This window comes from Akebia trifoliata, chromosome 4 (assembly GCF_017979445.1).
Source record: "Akebia trifoliata isolate Shusen 1 chromosome 4, ASM1797944v1, whole genome shotgun sequence".
Lineage (NCBI taxonomy): Eukaryota > Viridiplantae > Streptophyta > Magnoliopsida > Ranunculales > Lardizabalaceae > Akebia > Akebia trifoliata.
In genome coordinates, this window is record NC_141378.1 from 18,388,204 (window position 1) to 18,408,650 (window position 20,447).

A 20,447-nucleotide genomic window follows, 5' to 3' on the forward strand; every position below is an offset into this window, starting at 1 on the left:
TTTTATCATTTCTATAAAATTTTGGTGATGAGGTAAGAACCAAGACTAAAACCTTTATTTTAAGGAAAAATTACTTAATAGATCCTAAAGGAAGGATGCGTTTCTCAATGCACCCAGAGTTTTGGGGCATTATCTTAACGACCTTGTTAGTAAAAATATTTCTTTTTTCCTCAAGCGATATTTGAGTGGAGAATGTGTTCAGATGCACTTTGTGAAGCGTAGTTCTCGATGTTTCTTTTAGCTTTTTTATTTATTTCTTCAATATAAAGGGCTATCTCAACCTCTTTTTAATAAAATTGTACTTACCAAAAGACATATATTTATTTATCAATGCCACTTCATTCCCCCTAAAACGAAGAATTCAAATCGTCTAAATCGAGATTCAAACCATTCAAATTATTGATCTTGACAATTTCAACTGATCTCAATGATTCATGTTGAATCATTGAGAAAGGCCAATCTTGACGATTTACGTTTAAACATCAAGATCGATTTATAATCATTTACTTGGATAATTGGAAAAGAGGTTGATCTCAATGATTTGAATTGTTAATCTTGACAATTTGAGTCATGATTTCAACCATTAAAAGGAGGTCAGGGGGCATAAAGAAAGAAAAGTCCATACTACAATGGATCATCAAATTATAAAAATTAAGAGATTTAGAAAGAAGTCCCTCTCACAGGGTGAATCAAGTAATTTTTCTTATTTTATTAATGTTTAAATACGTTTTAGTAATGATTAGAGAAGGGCAAAACAGTAAAAAAAACAAGGATCACAACGGGTGAACTCGCTGATTCTTCGGAATCCGGTCTGAATCTTTCGATTCGAATCGGATTCAACCGAGTTTTAAGACCAATTCTCTACTAAAAGGACAATAATACCCTTTAGCTGTCGCCAATGATTGACAAGATAAACACGTAACCAATAGTAAGAGAGAGAGAGAGAGATGCAGTGAGTGAGTCATCGGTGTATATTGCATTTTCCTACTTAAAAACCATCTCCAAACCCGAAAATTCTCGAAATAGTCCTTCTCAAATTGAGATTCTTCAAACCAAAAAATACAAATTAAGATGTTTAGATGACCCAAAAAGCATGGAAGCCGATGTAATCATCCATAAAATTCTTCTAATTCTATCCTGAATTTTTTCTCAATTTTTTTTTCGTTGATTGAGGTGAATCATTAGGGTTTTTCTTTTTGATTTCGTTTCATAAATATATATGGCGCTTGGAATTTCGAAGAAAGTAGGGTTTAAAGAGGAATCGTTGTTGTTCATGTGTTTTATTTCTCTACTGGTTTCGACAACCACTGCGAGTATTATCTTGATTGGGCACAACGTATCTCTAGCGTTTGGAGACATTGAAGCTAACTTCGGTAAGTTAAAAAATGTGTTATTTGATTTCTTGTCTTAATTCTTTAGAGTTTGGTTAAAAAGAATGAGATTTGTAATCGTTAGGGTTTTAAAAATTGCTTTTTTTTTTTTTTGTGGTTTTGGATTGAAATTTGCAGCTCCTTCAGTTAAAGGATCTGGTGAATTGGGGAATTTGATTCTAGCCGAACCTCTTGATGCGTGTTCTAGGTTGTCTAGTAAATCTGGTTCAGTCGAAGGTTTAAATTCTTCATTCGTGTTGATAATTAGAGGAGGATGCACGTTCGAGGATAAAGTTAGACGAGCACAAAGTGCGGGCTACAAAGCAGCTATTATCTATGACAATGAAGATAATGATGCTTTGGTTGCAAGTAATGTGTCCTCCCCTTTTCGAAAGCTTAGTAATCGATTTTAGCTTTTCTTTTCATGTGTCTGAATATGAATTATGCTGCTATCTTTTAAAAAATTGGAATTTTTTGCACTATATTTGATTCATGTTATATTCCCTGGTTACATTTTAATGGTGGGGACCCAATATTCGGGAGACCCTTTTCTCGAACCAATATATATTTTCGTAGGTGTTATCGTAACATGTTTCTTTGGAAATATACATACCAAGAGTCCCACCTACCCCCCAAAAGATGTGCCTATCGTGCACTATAGGTTGATAGGTAGGTGGATAAAGATGGGATAAATGGGGTTTGATACGAGGTCGATGTTACAATAACTCAGCAGACTATACCAACTCACCAAGTTGGCACCTTCAAAGAGAAAAGGTCAGTGGCCATTACAAAATATTTGGTAGAGTAATCTCTCAAGTATCTTAAATACCACTTGGGGTACATATCTAGGCATTTGCATCTTCCAACTAGGTTGAAACACTTTTCAAATCTAGTCAGCAATAAGTTAGGGATGCTAGTGTCTAGAAGTGGTTATATATAGAGTTAGTCTATAGTCGGGGTTTCAATGGGTACCCATTTAGTTGGAACCGAATTGGTATCGGAACTGACAAGATGGTTTTAGGTCCCTTTTTCTATTGGAACTGAACCAGAACCAACCCATGGACACCCCTAGTCTATGCTTCATGTTTTTACTAACTGTTTGTACTCCCAGGGTTCATATATATATATGTATAGATATAGTGAATTTTCTATATTTTGGAAACCATCCTCAAATTATGCAATACATTTTGACATTCTTAGCATCATGAAAAGATAACATGAAGTTGAAAAACCTAGGCTATTCATCTAAACCATTGTTTTTAGTGGAACTTTATATAGTTAATGTTATTAGTGGATTCCAAAATCATGACTTTTGCATAAAACTTCCCAAAAAGCAATCCTATTTTGTCTTTTTGTGAGAAAAAGCAAGGGGTTTTAGTATCATTGTGCAATGGAATTATTGTAGATAATTTTCTGAGGCTTTGTGTTTTTTACAAAAGTTGCCATTATACACTCAAACCCTTGCTGTTTGTCCCTAAAAAATGGGGTTGTTTTTTCACCTTCATGCTACTAAGCTAAGATGAAAGTTGCCATTATACACTAAAACTCTTGTTGTTTGTCCCTAAAAAAGGGGGGTGTTTTTTTTTGCCTCCATGCTACTAAGCTAAGATGAAAGGACTAGAGTGGATGGTACAATGCCCTCCAGCTTTTCATACCTTTGGAGAACTTCCATTTACCAAGGAGACGAAGAGCTATGTGAAGTAAAAAGAAATGCAGGTTCCAGCTAGCTTGGTAAAGTCTTTGGGTGATGATACTAGAGACCTAGTTCAAATCCCACCAGCACTGAGTTATTGGACTCATTAGAAACAGGCTTACCGAGCAAAAACAAAAAAAGTAAAAGAAGAAAGCTCACCCTTCATTCTCCAATGGTTGTCTAGGTTCTCCAAGAACCCTAGGCTGGAGAACTATTGCATTACCCTTACATTAAGGCAGTTGACATAAATATAGTTTGAAATGGAAGAAAACTGCATGAAAAGCTTGAAATACTTCCTATGAGTCTATTGATCTTCTGCACTCCTTAAGGATGAGGGTATTCTGTTATATATGCTACTGATCTGATGGTGCCCTTTCATTATTCTCTGCATGTGAGTGCTCAGTTAATTTTTAATTTTATTCTATAACAACCTGGTAAAGTTCTGTATGCATGTTAGAATTCTGATTTCTTGCCACTGTAGATCATGTGACATTTTGCTATAAAATGGCGTAATCAACCAATCTTCCAAGTTTGCTTAAGGTTTCACATTCTCTTGAGCTTTAATTCTTAGTTCTTTTCTCATGCAAAACTATTTTCCAATCTTAATATTTTGAATTTTTTTTCATTAATTGAATTAACTTTTGTCCATCGTAAAAATACCAACACATTATGTGATGTTGAATCTGCACCCATCTTAATTCATGATCCTATGGAAATTGCAGTGGCAGGAAAGTCAAAAGGTATCAAAATTCATGCTGTGTTTGTATCCAAAGCCTCGGGTAAATTACTTAAGACGTATGCTGGCTTTACCGACATGGAGCTATGGATTATACCCAACTTTGAAAGCTCGGCATGGTCAATCATGGCCATTTCTTTCGTATCCTTACTTGCCATATCTGCTGTGCTGGCTTCCTGTTTCTTTATTCGTAGAAATCGTATTAGACAAGAAAGGCCTCGAGCTCCTCGTGTGCGGCAGCTCCATGGGATGAGTAGCCGTTTAGTGAACGCCATGCCCAGCTTGATTTTCACAGCAGTTTTAGAAGATAACTGTACCTCAAGAACATGTGCCATTTGCCTTGAAGACTATAGTGTTGGAGAGAAGCTCAGAGTACTGCCATGTCGTCACAGTATGTGTTCTTTGAACCTTCCAAACACCATGTTACTAGACAAATCTCTATATTTTTGGTTATGTAACATAAAATGAACTTCTGTTTCTGTGTTGAACATCACGTGACAGTTTCAGGCACACAGTCTGATAAACCCTATAAGTTCAAATTAGTTATTATATAGTGAGATTTAGTTTACAATAATTTCGTTCAAATAAACATGAGTGTATAGGTAAAATGTTACTAGATAAGGTGTCATACCGGAAAGTCATGTAAACCAGTTTCTAAGTAAACATGAGTGTCTAATATTCGGTAAATCAAAGGAGCATATATCTGAAATTTTTGTGGGAAGAAAGTATTTTGTCCATTGTTCAATACCATGAGTCTTAGTTACTAGAAGCACTAGGAAGCAACTCATGTTGGAAGCGGGAGTGCAGTAAAAAATTAGAAATTGAACTATTATATGACTATAAGCTGGAGCAAAAATGGGGTTTTGGAGAAGGTGCGGCATGCTAATTGCTAAAGAAAAGATTCTTGCTACGAGGGTGGGGGGTAAAACTCTGGGTTATCGTCATTTCCTCTATTCATACCAACACAATAAACTCATACTACAAGAAAGAGAAAGGAAAGAGAGGGTGTAACAATTTTTGCCAGGTTCGTTGTCCAAATCACAATTTCATTTCCGATTCCCTTGGAGCCATTTCTATAGAAACATCCATCATGTTACATGTCACATTTTGTCTACCATGGCCAATCTCCAAAATGTCATCCAAATTTCCTCTCCTATTCTCATCCCTCTCCATTTTGCCTTTAATTTTTTTCCTTTTTTAATATAGTTCCCAATGTAACTGATCAAAAATTAAATTGCAATAGGTTAGATTAAATCCATTATTGATCAGGGATCTTTCTTTTAGTTGATTGAGCAAATCTTATCAAAAGTCACGCATTTGGCAGGTTGGTCATCAATTCACCTAGTCATGGTATACTTTTAGCATAAACTCCTCACTTCACACCATCTTGTGCCTTCAATGCATGGGGTGTTTTATTCGAAACTGGGTGGCTTCTTGACCTACTATGTTGCACGTTAGGAAACTTCCTTGGGGTTGGGTTGTGCTACCGTATTACTGGATTAGTCCATATCTCGAAAGGGATGTGGGATACCCTAAGTTATCAACAACAATTACAACAACAAAAAATGCACAGGGCACTTCTTGGTAAGCTAGATATGTATCTGATACATCCCTGAGTAGTATCCCTTTTGAATAGACATTAGGCTGTCTTTTGAGGACTGGGCTTTCTTCTAACTAAGGACTAGACAACCTCCCGACCAGGGACTAGATTGTCTCCCAAGGATTAGGTAGCCTCTTGACCAAGGACTGAATTGTATCTCGAGTAGTTACTAAGCTGCCTCTCAACTAGGGATTGGGCTATCTCAATTTGGGCTCTACATTTTTGGATGCATGATTCTCAAGGTTCAAGTGTCTAGCTTTGGTCAAGTGTAGTTTTTTCACACAATTAGACCCCTCAGTAGTGTAGCATAATGCACTCATGATCTACCCAATAAAACAGACTTGGATGTTATCTCCTTTGGCTCTACATTGCGTTGGAGCCTCCTCCCATTTTATAGAGAAAATGATCTTGAGGACTATGTTCGATCTGCTCCCTTTCTCGTGAGGAAAAATATACTTTATAAGAGTATGTTTGATCCTCCTCTTGCGCCCAAGAGGAAGAGAATTCCTCATATGAGTGTGTTTGATCCCCCTTCACTAGCCTAGGAAGCCCCCTTGATCCAAAAACACGGCACACCCCCTTCAAAGCTCAGGAGGGAGAGACCACTTGATAAGCATGAGTTCAATTCCCTTCCCGTGCTCGTGAGGAAGAGAGCACTTGATACGAGTATATTTGATCCCCCTTATTTATGAGAGGAAGAGAATACTTACTATTCATGCTTGGAAGGACAAAACGCTTGAAAAGGATGTGTTTGATCCCCCTTCCTGGCTCTAGAAAACAACTTGTACAAATGTGTTTGATCCTTCTCATCCAGGAGAAGAATGCTTGACACTGGTGGGTTCAATCCCCTCTTGACCGGGGAGGAAAAGAGCATTTGGTATGCGTTTGCACGTGGTCCCATCCCAAAATTGGGAGGCGGGATACATGGGTTCATATTGTCATCGACAAGTCCCCTTCAACTGGCATGGACGGCTGACTCGATGTTCACTAATTAGATGGATTTGAATGATAACTCAATATTCAAGGTGTGATAGCTCGGTAATCATGCCTCAATCATTCAGATTTCCAACAGTGCATTATGGTAGGACTATCATCTTGTCATAACAACTTGGTGAATATGATTTAGCCATTAGGTGGAGTTGCGAGCCCTCTCTCCCCAAGATCTCCTTTTGGTCTCTATTTCCCCTCTTTGGTTAATATCCTAGTGTGATGGGTAATTTATCGCATTAATACACCATGCTCAAGGCAATGAACCAATGAATACGATAGGTGATATGACTAATCTATGTCAAATCAGGAATTTCTCTTTTAGTTGTTTCAACAAGTCTTGTCCCTGATTTTTCTTTTAGTTGGTTCAACAAGTCTTGTCCCTGATTTTTCTTTTAGTTGGTTCAACAAGTCTTGTCAGGGCTCATGCCTTTGGCAAGTTGGTTGTTGATTGACCTGCTCGCATCATATTTCTATTAGAAATTCTCCTTACCTCTCACCATCATGTGCCTTTTAATGTGTGGGATGACTCCTAGCTAGGGAGATAGATCCTGATACGTCCCTGGGTGGACTCCCAACTCTCTTCTGACTAGGGACTGTAAGTCCTCCCAACTAAGGATTAGGCACTTCTAGATGACTAGAGACTGAGTAGTCTGCAGACTAGGGACTAGGCGACCTTGAATTCTATGAACTCTGGATGTCCACATATCGATTTGGCATATGTTCGGCCTAGATTGAGAAATTTTTTAAAGGAGCACACACTGCACATGGTCTACTGGCTCATTAATCTGCATCATTTATTAGCGAGCATCATGGATGGCTAGATTTTAGTTGTGTTGATTGATTGGTCCCAAGTTTGATCCACTTAATGCATGGACTTCCATCTAAAAATAATTAACCAAATCTTTGGTCTTTGATTAGAGGTATGATTTTGGACCATCAAGAATGTTGTGACTAGCATCCGGCATACTTTTTGTCTCTTTTCACTTTTCCTAGGACTGTGGATGCTAGGTTGGAAAGGTTTTTTTCGTGATTTTCTATGGCATGATAAGGTTGGAATAGGAAGTTCCACCTAGTTTGTTGGAAAAAGGTATGTTGTCCAAAGGTGCAAGGTGGTCTCGGCATAAGAAAGCTTAATATTAAGGTAAGTGGCTTTGGAAGTTTAATGTTGAGGAGGGTAGCTTGTGGGAAAAGGTTGTTGCAGCAAAGGTTGGGGTAGATTATTTTGGATGGGAGAGTAGAAATAATAGATTTCCATACGGTGTGGTATTTGGAAAGGGATTCTCAAGGTCTTACCTGCTTTCCGTAAGAGAATTCCCTTCAAGATGGGTTCTGGGAGGATAGTTAGGTTTTGGGAGGTCCCTTTCATGGTGAGGTTTCCATAGCTTTTCTCTTTATCTTTAAAGAAGGGTCTCCTAGTTACTTCCTTCTTGGATCAGTATGGGGGGGGAGCTGGGAGCCATACGGTGTGTTATTTGGAAAGGGATTCTCAAGGTCTTACCTGCTTTCCATAAGAGAATTCTCTTCAAGATGGGTTCTGGGAGGATAGTCAGGTTTTGGGAGGAGAGTAAGGTCTTGGGAGGTCCCTTTCATGGTGAGGTTTCCAGAGCTTTTCTCTTTATCTTTAAAGAATGGTCTCCTAGTTGCTTCCTTCTTGGATCAGTATTTGGTGGGTTGGGGTGGGCGCTTATGGGTTGGTAGCCGCTCGGGGTGTATTTTCTGTGAGCTCTTTCTATAACTCGTTGGTGCAATCCTCTTTCTGCTCTTTTCCTATTTGAGTGGTCTGGGGTCAAAAGGTTCCTTCTAAGGTGACTTTTTTCATTTGGTGCGGTGCACCTTGTTGCGGAAAATCTTGACCTTGGATCAAGTTATTAGGCAAGGTTTAAGTGATCCCAACATTTGCTTGTCGTGCTTGAGCAATGCAGAGTCGGCAAATCATGTGCTTCTTCATTGTGCCTTCTCTCGGCAAATTTGGAGATTCTTTTTGGGTTTGTTTGGAGTGGGGGGTTACTTTCCAACATCATTCCAATCACTTTTTCAGTGTTGGACCGAGTGGGGCTCTTCTTTCTCTGATGCAAAGAGAGTGCTTTGGAGCCTTGCTTCTTTTGCGATTTGTTGAGGGATTTGGAAGGAGCACAATGGCTGGTGTTTTGATGGGAAGAGGTCACAATGTCCAACTTGATCTTGTCTATTCTTTTGGAAGGAGCACAATGGCTGGTGTTTTGATGGGAAGAGGTCACAACGTCCAACTTGATCTTGTCTATTCTTTGTTGTCTGTTCTTTTGGTACAAGGTCTTCAAAGAATTTAGTGTGCCTTCGTTGACAACTTATTTGGTAGATGGGAGTGGTTTGTAGAATTTGTGTTTCGTAGTCGTGTTTTTTTGGTTTTTTTTCCCTCTTTGTATCTTTGTTCAGTTGGTCATCTCGACCACATTCTAAATAAAATTCTTCTTGGTTTTCAAAAAAATATGCTACCACAGGTGCTTCAAATGATCAGATTTTATTGGAGAAAATTGATCATGGTTAGGTTGTGTGGTAATCCAAAAGTTAAAGGGTGGTAAATGTTGTATAAAATAATTGTCAAAATGACTAAGTGTGTTTTAGAAAATGAATGCTTTCCATGTGCTGATAGATGTAACTATTTCTCTAAAAGAAGAAAACTAGGTCTCCACCTTGGCGGCAAAAAATACGAGAAGACCACACTATCCAGTGAATTTCCAATTGTAAAGTATACTCTATGGCTAAATTTCATTATTGTTCTGTATCATTTGTGGAAATGTCATCATCTAATTTCTTATTGGAATTTTTTACAGAGTTCCATGCCCTTTGTGTGGATTCTTGGCTTACTACGTGGAGGACGTTTTGCCCTGTTTGCAAGCGGGATGCGAAGACAAGCAATGGTGATCCTCCAGCATCAGAGTGCACTCCATTGCTTCCATCGGGCCAAGCTTCTCCGTCCTCCTCTGCTGGTTTATCATCCTTAGGGGCATCATCATCATCAGCCATACAAATAGCCCCAACTTCATCACGATCCCCATCAATTTCTCGTGGTCATTCCCTCTCTGGCACTTCTTTTGTTCATCCGCAGTCTCGTAGGTCTTATAATAACTCACCTGTCTTAAGCTTAAGTAGAAGCTCTATGGACTTAAGGGATGCATCTTTTTCCCAAACTACTCTTGCCTCACAATTAGTGCCTTCATACTCGGGCTACCCGTCCTTATCATCTCTTAATTCAAGGCACATATTACCCTCATATGTTCCTAGTTCAAGTAATGCCTCTCCAAGCTATGTTGGATCTTCTAGTCGGCAGCAGTCGTACTTGCTGCATTGTAGTGAATCAACAGCAAGTTTGTCTCCTTATGATTCTACTCAATAGCTTCCTGGCTGTTAAAATATAAATCCTTCAAGCAATCATGCAAGCATTTTATTTTTTATTTCTGGGGGGGGTGTTTGTACTTGTTATCTATTACGTTGCAGTTTATTTGATATTTTGACTGATTGAGTGGTTTGGAGCTGATTTGTTATCTATATTACTAATTTGATTTTAAGTGATAAACTGCATGCTCTGATGATTTTGTTCACTGGGATCTTAACTACTATATGTAAAAGCATTGCTCTAATTGGTTTTTTGTTTATTTGTTTTTTATTGACTTGTGGTAATTATATTAATAATAATTTATTATTCTAATTCACGATGCCTAGAAGACATGTTATGGCATAGGCTACAATAAATACACGTATTATAGATGCTCTTTCTGTGTCACTCATTCAATTTTTCGTGCCAAATGATGGTTTGCAAGCAAGATTGTTCCTGAGAATTTTTGGCTCCAATGATCATTCTAAGATAAATTGCTTATCATCTCTTTTAGGCATGTAGGAGTGTATAAGTAGATGTTTAAGACCAGAATGAAACATGTACTTTATAACATTGAATGTGTTGTTTCGTCTTCCACTGATTTGTAGCTTATTGGAATATATCAGTATAAAGTATTAAACCATTTCAGTTCTCAATATCAAATCTGTATAGAAATGGCTTTAAGAATCTGTGTTTTGTAAACTAGATTCAAACACTGGGGACCCATCTCTCATTCTATCATATTCCCTAAAAGCAATTTTTTATAACAAATAGGATAAATATACAATCTGTCATAATTTTTCACAAAGCAGATGTTTTCTAAACAAAAGTTGTCTTCATCCGAACCCACACCAAAAGATACACGTAATAGTTTTCCAAAAAAATTATGATGCAAGGTCTCACTCCAGAAAATGAGTGTCAGGAGGAAATTCACACAAGAAAACCTCGATTCTTCATTTTTTTTCTTTCTAAAATGTGCCTTGTTTAGCATGTTAGATTGACACAGTGAACTCTTTCCAAGTGTCTGTAACCTTCACCGCATGGGAGGAGGATAAAACGAGGAGCCTAGTCAAGGCTGCGCTTAGTCTTCCTTGTCCTCGGGTCGATACACTTGTCTACTGCTTTCACGCTCTGCAACAGAGCTACTCGCATCATCATCATCATCAGAAGCATCACCTACATCTGGTTTGCTAATGTTTTGGATAAGCATGAAGACCCCAACCAAAAAGACAATGATGTATACAGTTCTGATGCCGATTAGCGAATTAATGTAGCCAAAAAACGAGGGACCATTAATTGTTTTCTTTACTGTTTTTCCTTCTTTATATCCTTCAAGGAATCGCGTTATTTGTGATCCTTGATCTTCTTCATCAAGACTTTCTGAACCTATAACCTTTTGCAAAGAAATCCAAATAAACTCAGTAAAAATTCTTTTTCACATTAAACGTAAAGATGAAGAAAAGAAAGATCAAAACTTACTAAAGAGTATTCCTCATTCCTATCCCAAACCACCATTTTGGGAAGTTTTGTCTTCTTATTAACCTCGAATGTCTCTGCGAATTCTTCCCACTGCTTGACCCCAACATATCCAAATGCTAAGTTATGATTTGCCGATGCTGCAGCTCTCAATAACTTGACCAATTTCAGTGATTTCTCATCTGAATCGTCTTCCACAATTGTTAGAACGATTTTCCTGTCATCGTCTCTCAACATCTTGAGCGTCTCATAGTTTATGGGCATACACAGTGGCAACAAATTTTGTTTGATAAAATCCTCCAAGAAATCTTCTGCATTATCAATCAAAAAATGAAAAGCTCAAATATATACTATATATGTAGCCAATTTCACCTTTATTCATGACAGAATTAGTTCTCAAAAGCTTAAAACCCTCATTTTTACTTTCTTATTTTTCATACCAAACTCTTAACTCTCTAATGGTGTGTATGGAAAATAATATGAAAGAGATGCTTGTACTAGAAGAATTAAGTTTAGAAAACCTCAAACAAACCAACCTTCAAAAGGGCCATAGAAAACACTCCGTTCATTATAACTCGGATGCAAAGCAACCAAAGCAGGGACTTTGTCAAAATCATATGTTATCATAACTTCCTCTGAGAAATCTTTTGCTACAGAAAACCATGCTTTTTTCTTGTACTTGATGGCAAATGCAGATATCATGGATTCATTCAAACCAAAGCCAATATAGATAGGAAAATATGTGCCAGCCATTTCAACAAAGTTACTGATAGCGGAGTCAGACTCAAGAAGGGAGACATCTGGAGCAACAAACTTCTTCAGGTACCGAGTAAGCAAATCAGCTTTCCTTGGACCAGAATATTCTACAGGGAGACCATGCATAAAGAGCTTGAGTGTAGGAAAGCCACTGCATCACGCCATCAGTGTAAGATTATAATCATGATGAGTATAGAAGAAAAGAGGGCTCCTTTCCAAGGGGCTATCATGAACTCACAGATAAGTATCGGATCTCAATATTATGATCCAGATCCAATCCATCAACAATTGGATCAGATCAAACCCAATTTTATATATACAATCTAAGTAAATTTATATAATTTACTTACTTTCTACCATATGATCGGATCGGGGCATGGTTGATCCAGATCCGATCTCGGATCAAAACCTTATCGAAATCGAAAACATCAATCCAGACCCAAAGTAATTGGATTGGAACAGATCAGATTTCGGGTCTGATCCAATCCATTGACAGCCCTAAAGTCACAAACACTAAATATTTGTGTTAAAGCAATAACCTAATAATCTAGTCAGAGTGAACAACAAAACTATTAATGATGTGTTAATGCAGTAACCTAATATTTGAGACAAAATGAAGGTCAAATGAAAACCCAATGTCAAGAATCAAGATATTAAATCACTTTAGTTTATGGTCAAAATGCATGCAAAAATTTAAAGCTGGCGTAGCATACTCAATGTCGTATTTTGTAGCAAGGCGTCTGAATTTGTCAGCATTTATTTTTGCAATCACAATGGGCTTGTCCAATTTGGCAAGTACAGGAGCAGCTGCATCCAACTGCAATGTAACACAGATTAAGAAGAAAAAAAATTCATCCTTGTTACCTCCAGAATTAGTTGCAATGGAGATGAGCTCAAACAGTAAGAAAAAAATAAAATGGCATGGGTTTAATAACTGTTAGATCTACAAGGATCGACAGGTAAGAAAAACTTCTCACCATAAGAATCTACCTTCAACTTTCAGCACACGGTGACATGACAGACTGAAGAGTTCTATTGGGTATGAAGGCCAATGATAAAACATTAACTATGGAGAATACCAACAAAGGAAAGAAAAGTCACATAACCATAATTTTTGTTCACTGAAGAAAGATATACATGCCTAGTAGCATTTCCTACATCCACAATAGAATTTCAGTTCGAGGAAATATATTTGTGACTAAATCATGCAAATTCAAAACGAACAAATTGAAAAATGGGTGTCAAATTTAACCACTCAAGATAGGACCTGAAAATCCATTGACATCCGAATCTGTCTAATAAAGCACTTTGGTGTTACAATCATGATTGTCAATGGAGACCAATTTGCTTGCTAATAGAAATTATTTACAGTTTATGAAGATGTTTCAGTAATTTTAACATGCTTAATGAAGTTTCTGTTTGTTAATTGTTTTTTAGCAGGTTTATCATTTGAAAAGAGAATAAAAAAACAGAGGAATGATAATATACTTATAATTAGGAAAGGTATAATTAGTCAGAGTGATACAGGTCGTTAAGTTTCTATTGTGTTTTTTTGCCCCCACTTTACCAGATAGAGTAACAAAGAAGCCTCTAAGACTTCAATCCAGATACCTAAAATACTATCTCTTCTAACAATTTTAGCAGTGTAATTAAGAAGATGAAGGGTTAAAAAAATGTGTATGGCTACCGAGGCAGGTACTATGTGCGACTCTTTACATCCTTGGATGGTGCTGATTGCATCCTTCACGGCTTTACTTGCTAGTAAGTCTCCAACCACTAAAGATACAAGGCTAGGTGAGCCTCCTAGCAGTGAGCCACTTTCTCTTTCAATTTTTCTGTTTTCTTCAAATTTTGGCACTAAATAACCAAATCTTCCATCCTATAAAACCTTTAATCAGTCCTGATTTGTTTCATTAGATTCTTCAATTCCAAGTAGTCTACTCTACCATCTTAACAATTTTGGGAACCCCATATTATAAATTAGGGATAATTGATCCTTAATTTATCCCTGCAAAGGCCTACTTTTTGAAACTATGTACCAAAAAGTCCCCTCATAAAGAATATGATCCATTTAAGACCCACTCTATAAAATATTAGTCTAAGGACATTTTGAAAGTATTTTAAAATAAAAATATATCTAAACTACCATTTCAACAATTTAGAAGTTTAATCATACTCCAGGTTTTGGTGTATTTGAGATACCCCTATGTTTTAAAATTAATGACAAGCCCTTTGACCTTGGTCATCGCTTATTTTTTGATAACCTGGTCATCACTTATTTATTAATGAAAAATGATTTAAATGACCGTAAGCCCTTATTTTTCTCAAAACAACCCATCTTTAACCCTCTTAGATGATGATGATGACTACAATGATTATGATCAGGATGAGAATCATAATCATCATCGAAAAGCTCGACTTGAATGTCCATTGAATTAAATAAAATTATATTTATTTTTGTTCTCCATAAAAATATTTTATATAAATAACTCTGCCAAGTTTTTTTTACCTATTTTTGAGATAACTTGGCCAAGTTGACTTGGCACGTTAGTTCCACCAGGTTTGGGGCTGCGCCACTGTGAAATTCAATCGAGTCGATAGCAATGTATAAAACTTAGTTGGTTGAGTTGACTTGATTGAATTTCATGATGATTAAGCCCCAAATTCAACGGACTCGAGTCAACTTGAATGGATTTAAGATGACTCAGCCCCAAACTTGATGGAGCCAACTCAAAAATGGAATGAGTCAAGTACAAAACTTGACCGAGTTATTTGGTTATATTAATATTTTTGTGAACGAAAAAAAATATTTTATTAAAACTATTTTTAAAATATTCAGAAATTTAACCTAATTTAATTTGACTCATTTGAGTTGTGAGTTCTTAAATTGATTCAATTCGACAGACGTTAGTCAAGTTTTAAAACTATTGTTAAATATTTTAATAAATTTAACACGCACGCATATATATATTTGAAAGGGTCTAAATATTTTAGACCTTATATTGGTCTACGAATACACCAAAAATCAGTTTGATGATGGCCGTTCTCATCCACATCCTCATTATCATTGAAGTCATCATTATCATCGTCATCTAAGAGGGTTGAAGATGACTAGTTTTGGGAAGAAGAAACAAAGGCCTTTCGGTCATTTAGATCATTTTTCATTAATCTATAAGTGATGACCAAAGTCAAGGGGAATGACATCAATTTTTAAACATAGGGTATCTCAAATATTCACCAAAGCGTGAAGGGGTCACTCTCTTAAACAAGTGACAGTTTCTTTCAACTTTTAAAGATGTTGAAAGGGTATTAAGGTATATTTCTTAAGAACTCTTCAAAAGATCCTCCTTAGACTAATATTTTATAAAGTAAGACCTAAATGGTCCGTATTCTATATGAGGGGACTTTTTGATACATAATTTTCAAAAAAAAATATTTGTACACATTATCCATATAAATCATGACGCAAGCTAGATCGATTCTTTTTTTCAATCCTTGTACGTACAATTCCCTTGTCACTGAGTATGAGTCGTCATATTTTTTCAAACATAATTCTTCATACCCCCATTCAAATTCGCTAATAGCCTATCTCAAAAGGCACACTCTAAACAACCCACAACTCTGCTGCCCAGCATATGGATCAGCGCCTTAGTTGAGGTCTGATCCATCTTTGGCATAGACCCCAAATCATCCCTTTACTCTAGACCCTAAGTACAAACTAACGACATATGTTCTAAGTTGTGTTTAATTCATTGACAATGTTGATCTCAAATCCAACCTTCACACTTTTACCAATCAAAGGAAAAAAAATGATAATGGCGACCTCATATAGATCAAAACTAGAATTTTGCGCAATAAGGTGACACATTTTGAGTCTATCACTTAGTCAAGGATGACATTAGTCTTACATTCCAAAGCACTTACTCTCATAACGATGTCAAACTCTATGAAGAAACCTCCTCTTTCCTTCCGATAGAGAGCTTTTTTCAAGCCATATCAAACAATGGCTACAGCAAGAACAATGAGGAAACTAGGGTATCCTTGACAATTACCCAACATCTACACATGCCTATAATACCCAAACCCCTGACATAGTGCGTGGATCCCTCCTCCAAGGAAATCTTCCTAAGTTTGCAATCGGCTTGTATAATAGGGGTAAAAGTTATGGTGATGATGATGACTTAACATCAAAGCTTGCAATAATTATGATGATGATGATGATGAAATAAAAGCTTAGCAGTTCTTCATTGTTACCCAATAATAGAATCCTGTCAATTTAAATAAAGGATTTTTTTACTCCGAACTAAAGATTATATGATCCGGCCGTTTAGTCTGTAATTTACTTGAGACCACTCTCACACACATTAAAATAAATCTTAGATATTATCTATCCAAGGAAGAATTTGCCAATCGAGAAAAATCGGTAGATTTTCTACCCAGGAACCTAATTGAGATCAGAAATTAGTGAAAAAGAATATTGTATCATTCACACTGTACGAAAGAGATCACTAGCACTAATCAAGAAACCCTAAAAAAAAATTGAACCTTCCTATTTTTAAAATAAATCTACTAGAACAATGATTGTGTCAAACTCATTCACAAAAATGCCTTAAAATATACTACATCAATAAAAAAAATAACAATTAAATTAGTAAAACATATAGAAAATTTCACAAATGGATCCAAAACGATATAATTGAATTTCTGAAACTCAGATCTATCAAAGATCCAAAACAAATAACCATTTTTCTCGGTTTTTCTGCGTGAAATCTCATACCTCAGGAGAGAGACGTTTGCAGTGGCCACACCATGGAGCGTAGAAATCAACGAGGATGAAATCAAAAACAGAGATCGCTGAGTCAAAATTTGACTCGACCAACTCGATCACGGTTCCATCGAGTTCGAATGGTTGAGAAGAAACGCAAGAACTAGGATTTGGTTTCAGAGAGAAGAAGGCGAGAGAGAGGACGAAAGGGAGAAAGAGAAGACGCATCGTTGGTTGTGTTCTTCGTCAGACCGGCAGTCTACGGATTTTATTGTTTTGAAAAACCGGTTTTCGGATCAGATAGGTTTGCCGCCTAGTCCGGTTTGAACCGGTCATGTTTTCAAACTGATGACACGTCCCTTGATGAAGTCTTCTCTAATATACAACTAAAATGACTTAAATACCCTCATCTTCTCCAACCTACAAAGAAAAACCAAGTTAGCTGGGGTAAAAAATTTACCCTATTTTTCAACCTTCCAGGCTTCAAATTCCATCTATTTCAACCTCAAAAATATTTATGTCTTAAACCTTACGATTCCATCAGTTTGAAAACACAGGGGCATCTCAAATATTCACCGCTTCCTGGCCTTACGGGAATTTAATTTTATGAGTCTTTTACTAGACAAGGCCGAAACCTAAATATTATTTGTAGATTCTCTCTTAAAGTTGAAACAACTCTTTTCAAATCTTACTTTTTGAACTTTGTTACATATCATTTATTTGTAGACCCATTAATTATTTAATTATCTCTGTATTGTAGGTATGGGTCATTATATCCTTTAAAGAATTCTCTAGCAATCTTGAAAATAATTTACTATCCGATCATTTGATGAACGTGATTGACAAGGCTCATGAGGTATTATTAAATTTCTATCGAAACCTCATTGTTGAAAGGTAAATAAGGTTCAACTCAAAGGCTTTTTTGCAAGTGTAATGATTTTCAGATGCCCTCCTCTGCCACACGCCACTCTACACCCTCACCACAAAATTATAGATCATTTGCATCAGGATACACAAAATAATAAATATTTTTCTTGCATAAACCGATGCAAATGATCTACGATTCTATGATGGGGCATAGGAGGGGCGTCATATTATCACGACTCTTTTTGCAATATCTCCAGTCTATGATTTTGAACCATTATATCTCAATGATAAGATGAGAAACTATAAATAAACATGGAGTCTCAAGGCTTAACCAATTTTTTGCACCAAAACTCAATCAAAATTCATTTTCAACTCTTCCACCCTTCTTCTACGGTGAACCCTTGAAGATCCACATCAAAGACTCAAGAATCAAGAAGAAGAAGAAAAAAAATATCAAACTAAGCCTACAATTTACTTTATTTTCCTTTCTTGCATTTGCATTCACCTTCCCACTTCTACCTCCCGCCCTCTATTTTATTTATTAGCTACATTGGAGCCTTAATATACTCAACCCCTTATCACATCTAGTAAACCAGTCAAATCCATTAGGAAGTGAAAGTCAAATGGAACCTGGAAGAAATGATGAATAGGATCCTCAAGGACCATTTTAGAACCCCATTTTCATGCAATTTAGAGTATTATAATGTCATTTTCATGAAGTTTAAGCATCTATAATGGAAAAATATGATTAGAGAGCCTTCATGAGGTGATCCTCACCATTGTAAGTGGGAGCATTTGCATTCTCCGTATAGTTAAGACACTTAAGTGGCAAAGATATGGTAGGGAGTAAACCCTTTTCATGAGGTGATCCTCACCATTGTAAGTCCATAATAAGTTCTATGAGAGCATTTGCATGCATTTTCACACAGTTTAAGCACTTGGAATGACTAAATGAGGATAATTCCCTATATGGAGTGTTTCTCATCACGTCGAGCACATAAAACATCTCTAAGCCAAAGAACACTCCATTCGCCCATGTAGTTTAAGCACCCTAAGGTAAAAATGACCAAGTTTCATTGTCTTCATGAGATGATTCTTATCATACTTAGCGCACAATAATCCTAAATCTAGAGACTCGCCCATGTCATACATCATCATTCCTCATACATGCAAATAGGAAAAAGAGTAGTGATAATATAACACCTCCACGCCCCCTCCCCCCCCCCCCCCCCCCCCTCCCCTCCCCTCCCCCAAGCGAATGATCTATGATTCTGTGATGAGGGCGTGCTAGAGAAAGGGGGCGCACAATAATCCTAAATCTAGAGACTCGCACATGTCATACATCATCATTCCTCATACATGCAAATAGGAAAAAGAGTAGTGATAATATAACACCTCCCCCCCAAGCGAATGATCTATGATTCTGTGATGAGGGCGTGCTAGAGAAAGGGGGGGGGGGGGGGGGGGCGAGGGGGGGGGGGGGGGCGTCAAAAAATCCTTACACTAAGCAAAATGATTCAAAAGGGAGAGGTCTCTCAATGAGATAAACTCAACCATGCCTTAGCCAACAAAAACTATGTCCAACTTTGGACGAACTCATCTTCCATACATAGTCATCAAAATACTAGAGTCAAAAGAATGTTTCCCTCCAGGGATGGCATTCACAATTCTAAGCAAACTTCATATAACTCTAACTCTTGGGAACATTTTAGATTTTTCCACACTCCTCGCACACAAGCCATCACTTACCCTTCTAATCATTTTGGACATTCATTCATACACAAGCCATCACTTACTCTTCTAATCATCATTACATGCAAAATTGGACTTTAGGGATTGGCCAGACCCATTGAGTTAATCTAAACTCTCAATTTCAAATGTTTTCAAAACTAGTCTAGAAATCCTCACAATTGGCCCAGTTCTAAGTAACCATTTCCAATTGGGTAAGATGGGTACCTAAAACCTTTTCCATTCTTTAACTAAACCTCCCTTCCCGAATCTCATGGTTAGGACCAATTAGAGTCACTATTTTCGTTGAAAATTAGATTTAAAATATTGACTTTAGATGACCATTCACACCTAAGAATTTTAATGAATGGTTGTAGGGGTGTCAATGGGTCGGTTCCAAAGGAACTTAGAACCATAACTATTATATTTATTTCAATTCTGGTTCTTGTCAATTCTGAACCCGATTTCAAAATAAATGGAATCGGAACCACACAAAAAAAAAAAAAAAAATGGGTACCTATTGGTTCAAGTTCATAAGAATTGAATAAGAAAAAATGTATTTCAAATTAATATAAAACTTTTTTCCTTTAAAAAAATTAGCATATTATCCACAAAATTATTAACTTAGTTATAATTTGTTATATTAAAGGTATAAGTTGATGATTTTTTCAAAACTAAAAATTTGTTAAATTTATGTTATTTACAAGTAATAAATTTTTAAAAGAAATAGCTCATATAAGTTCCAATGGATATTTTTTATGAAAAATTGAAGAACTTTATAGAATATGCATTAATTTTGAAATAAAAGAATACCTAAATCATTTATAGTATAAAAAGAAATGAAATAAATCAATTCTAGGTACCTGTGGGTACCCATTGGATAGAACCTATCAATTTCAGTTTCTATTGGTTCGGTTCCATTAGACCAGTAATTGGTTCCAACAAAAAGGAAACCAGAACCAACGTTTTCGGTTTTGATTTGATTTCAGTGAATTGGGTATCCATTGACACCCCTAAATGATGGCGACTTTAAAATTAAGTAGTATTGGGGTTTCCTAATTGAAATCTACATATTTATAGAATGTATCAACTAGCTTAGTCGGTAAACTCTAGG

At 36.6% G+C, this 20,447-nt stretch overlaps 2 protein-coding genes across 3 annotated transcripts; one reads left to right on the top strand and one right to left on the bottom strand.

The window, feature by feature from the left end:
* The first annotated feature begins 942 nt into the window (after positions 1-942).
* On the top strand, positions 943-10,006 carry LOC147404291 (receptor homology region, transmembrane domain- and RING domain-containing protein 2-like). Its single transcript, XM_086440166.1, has 4 exons — positions 943-1,373; positions 1,509-1,739; positions 3,786-4,190; positions 9,200-10,006. Exons 1-4 carry the CDS (start codon positions 1,220-1,222, stop codon positions 9,760-9,762), a joined length of 1,353 nt encoding a protein of 450 aa, XP_086296292.1. The 5' UTR covers positions 943-1,219; the 3' UTR covers positions 9,763-10,006.
* A 478-nt stretch (positions 10,007-10,484) lies between these two features.
* PDIL5-2 (PDI-like 5-2) lies at positions 10,485-16,990 on the bottom strand. Of its 2 annotated transcripts, none has more exons than XM_086440167.1 (5): positions 16,751-16,990; positions 12,687-12,790; positions 11,754-12,124; positions 11,221-11,528; positions 10,485-11,134 (listed from the first exon to the last, which is right to left on the bottom strand). In XM_086440167.1, the coding sequence occupies exons 1-5, from the start codon at positions 16,964-16,966 to the stop codon at positions 10,823-10,825; spliced, it is 1,311 nt and encodes a 436-aa protein (XP_086296293.1). In that variant the 5' UTR covers positions 16,967-16,990; the 3' UTR covers positions 10,485-10,822. The 2 variants fall into 2 exon arrangements, with proteins under 2 accessions (XP_086296293.1, XP_086296294.1); XM_086440168.1 differs by lacking the exon at positions 16,751-16,990 and adding an exon at positions 12,951-13,039.
* Positions 16,991-20,447: the final 3,457 nt, after the last annotated feature.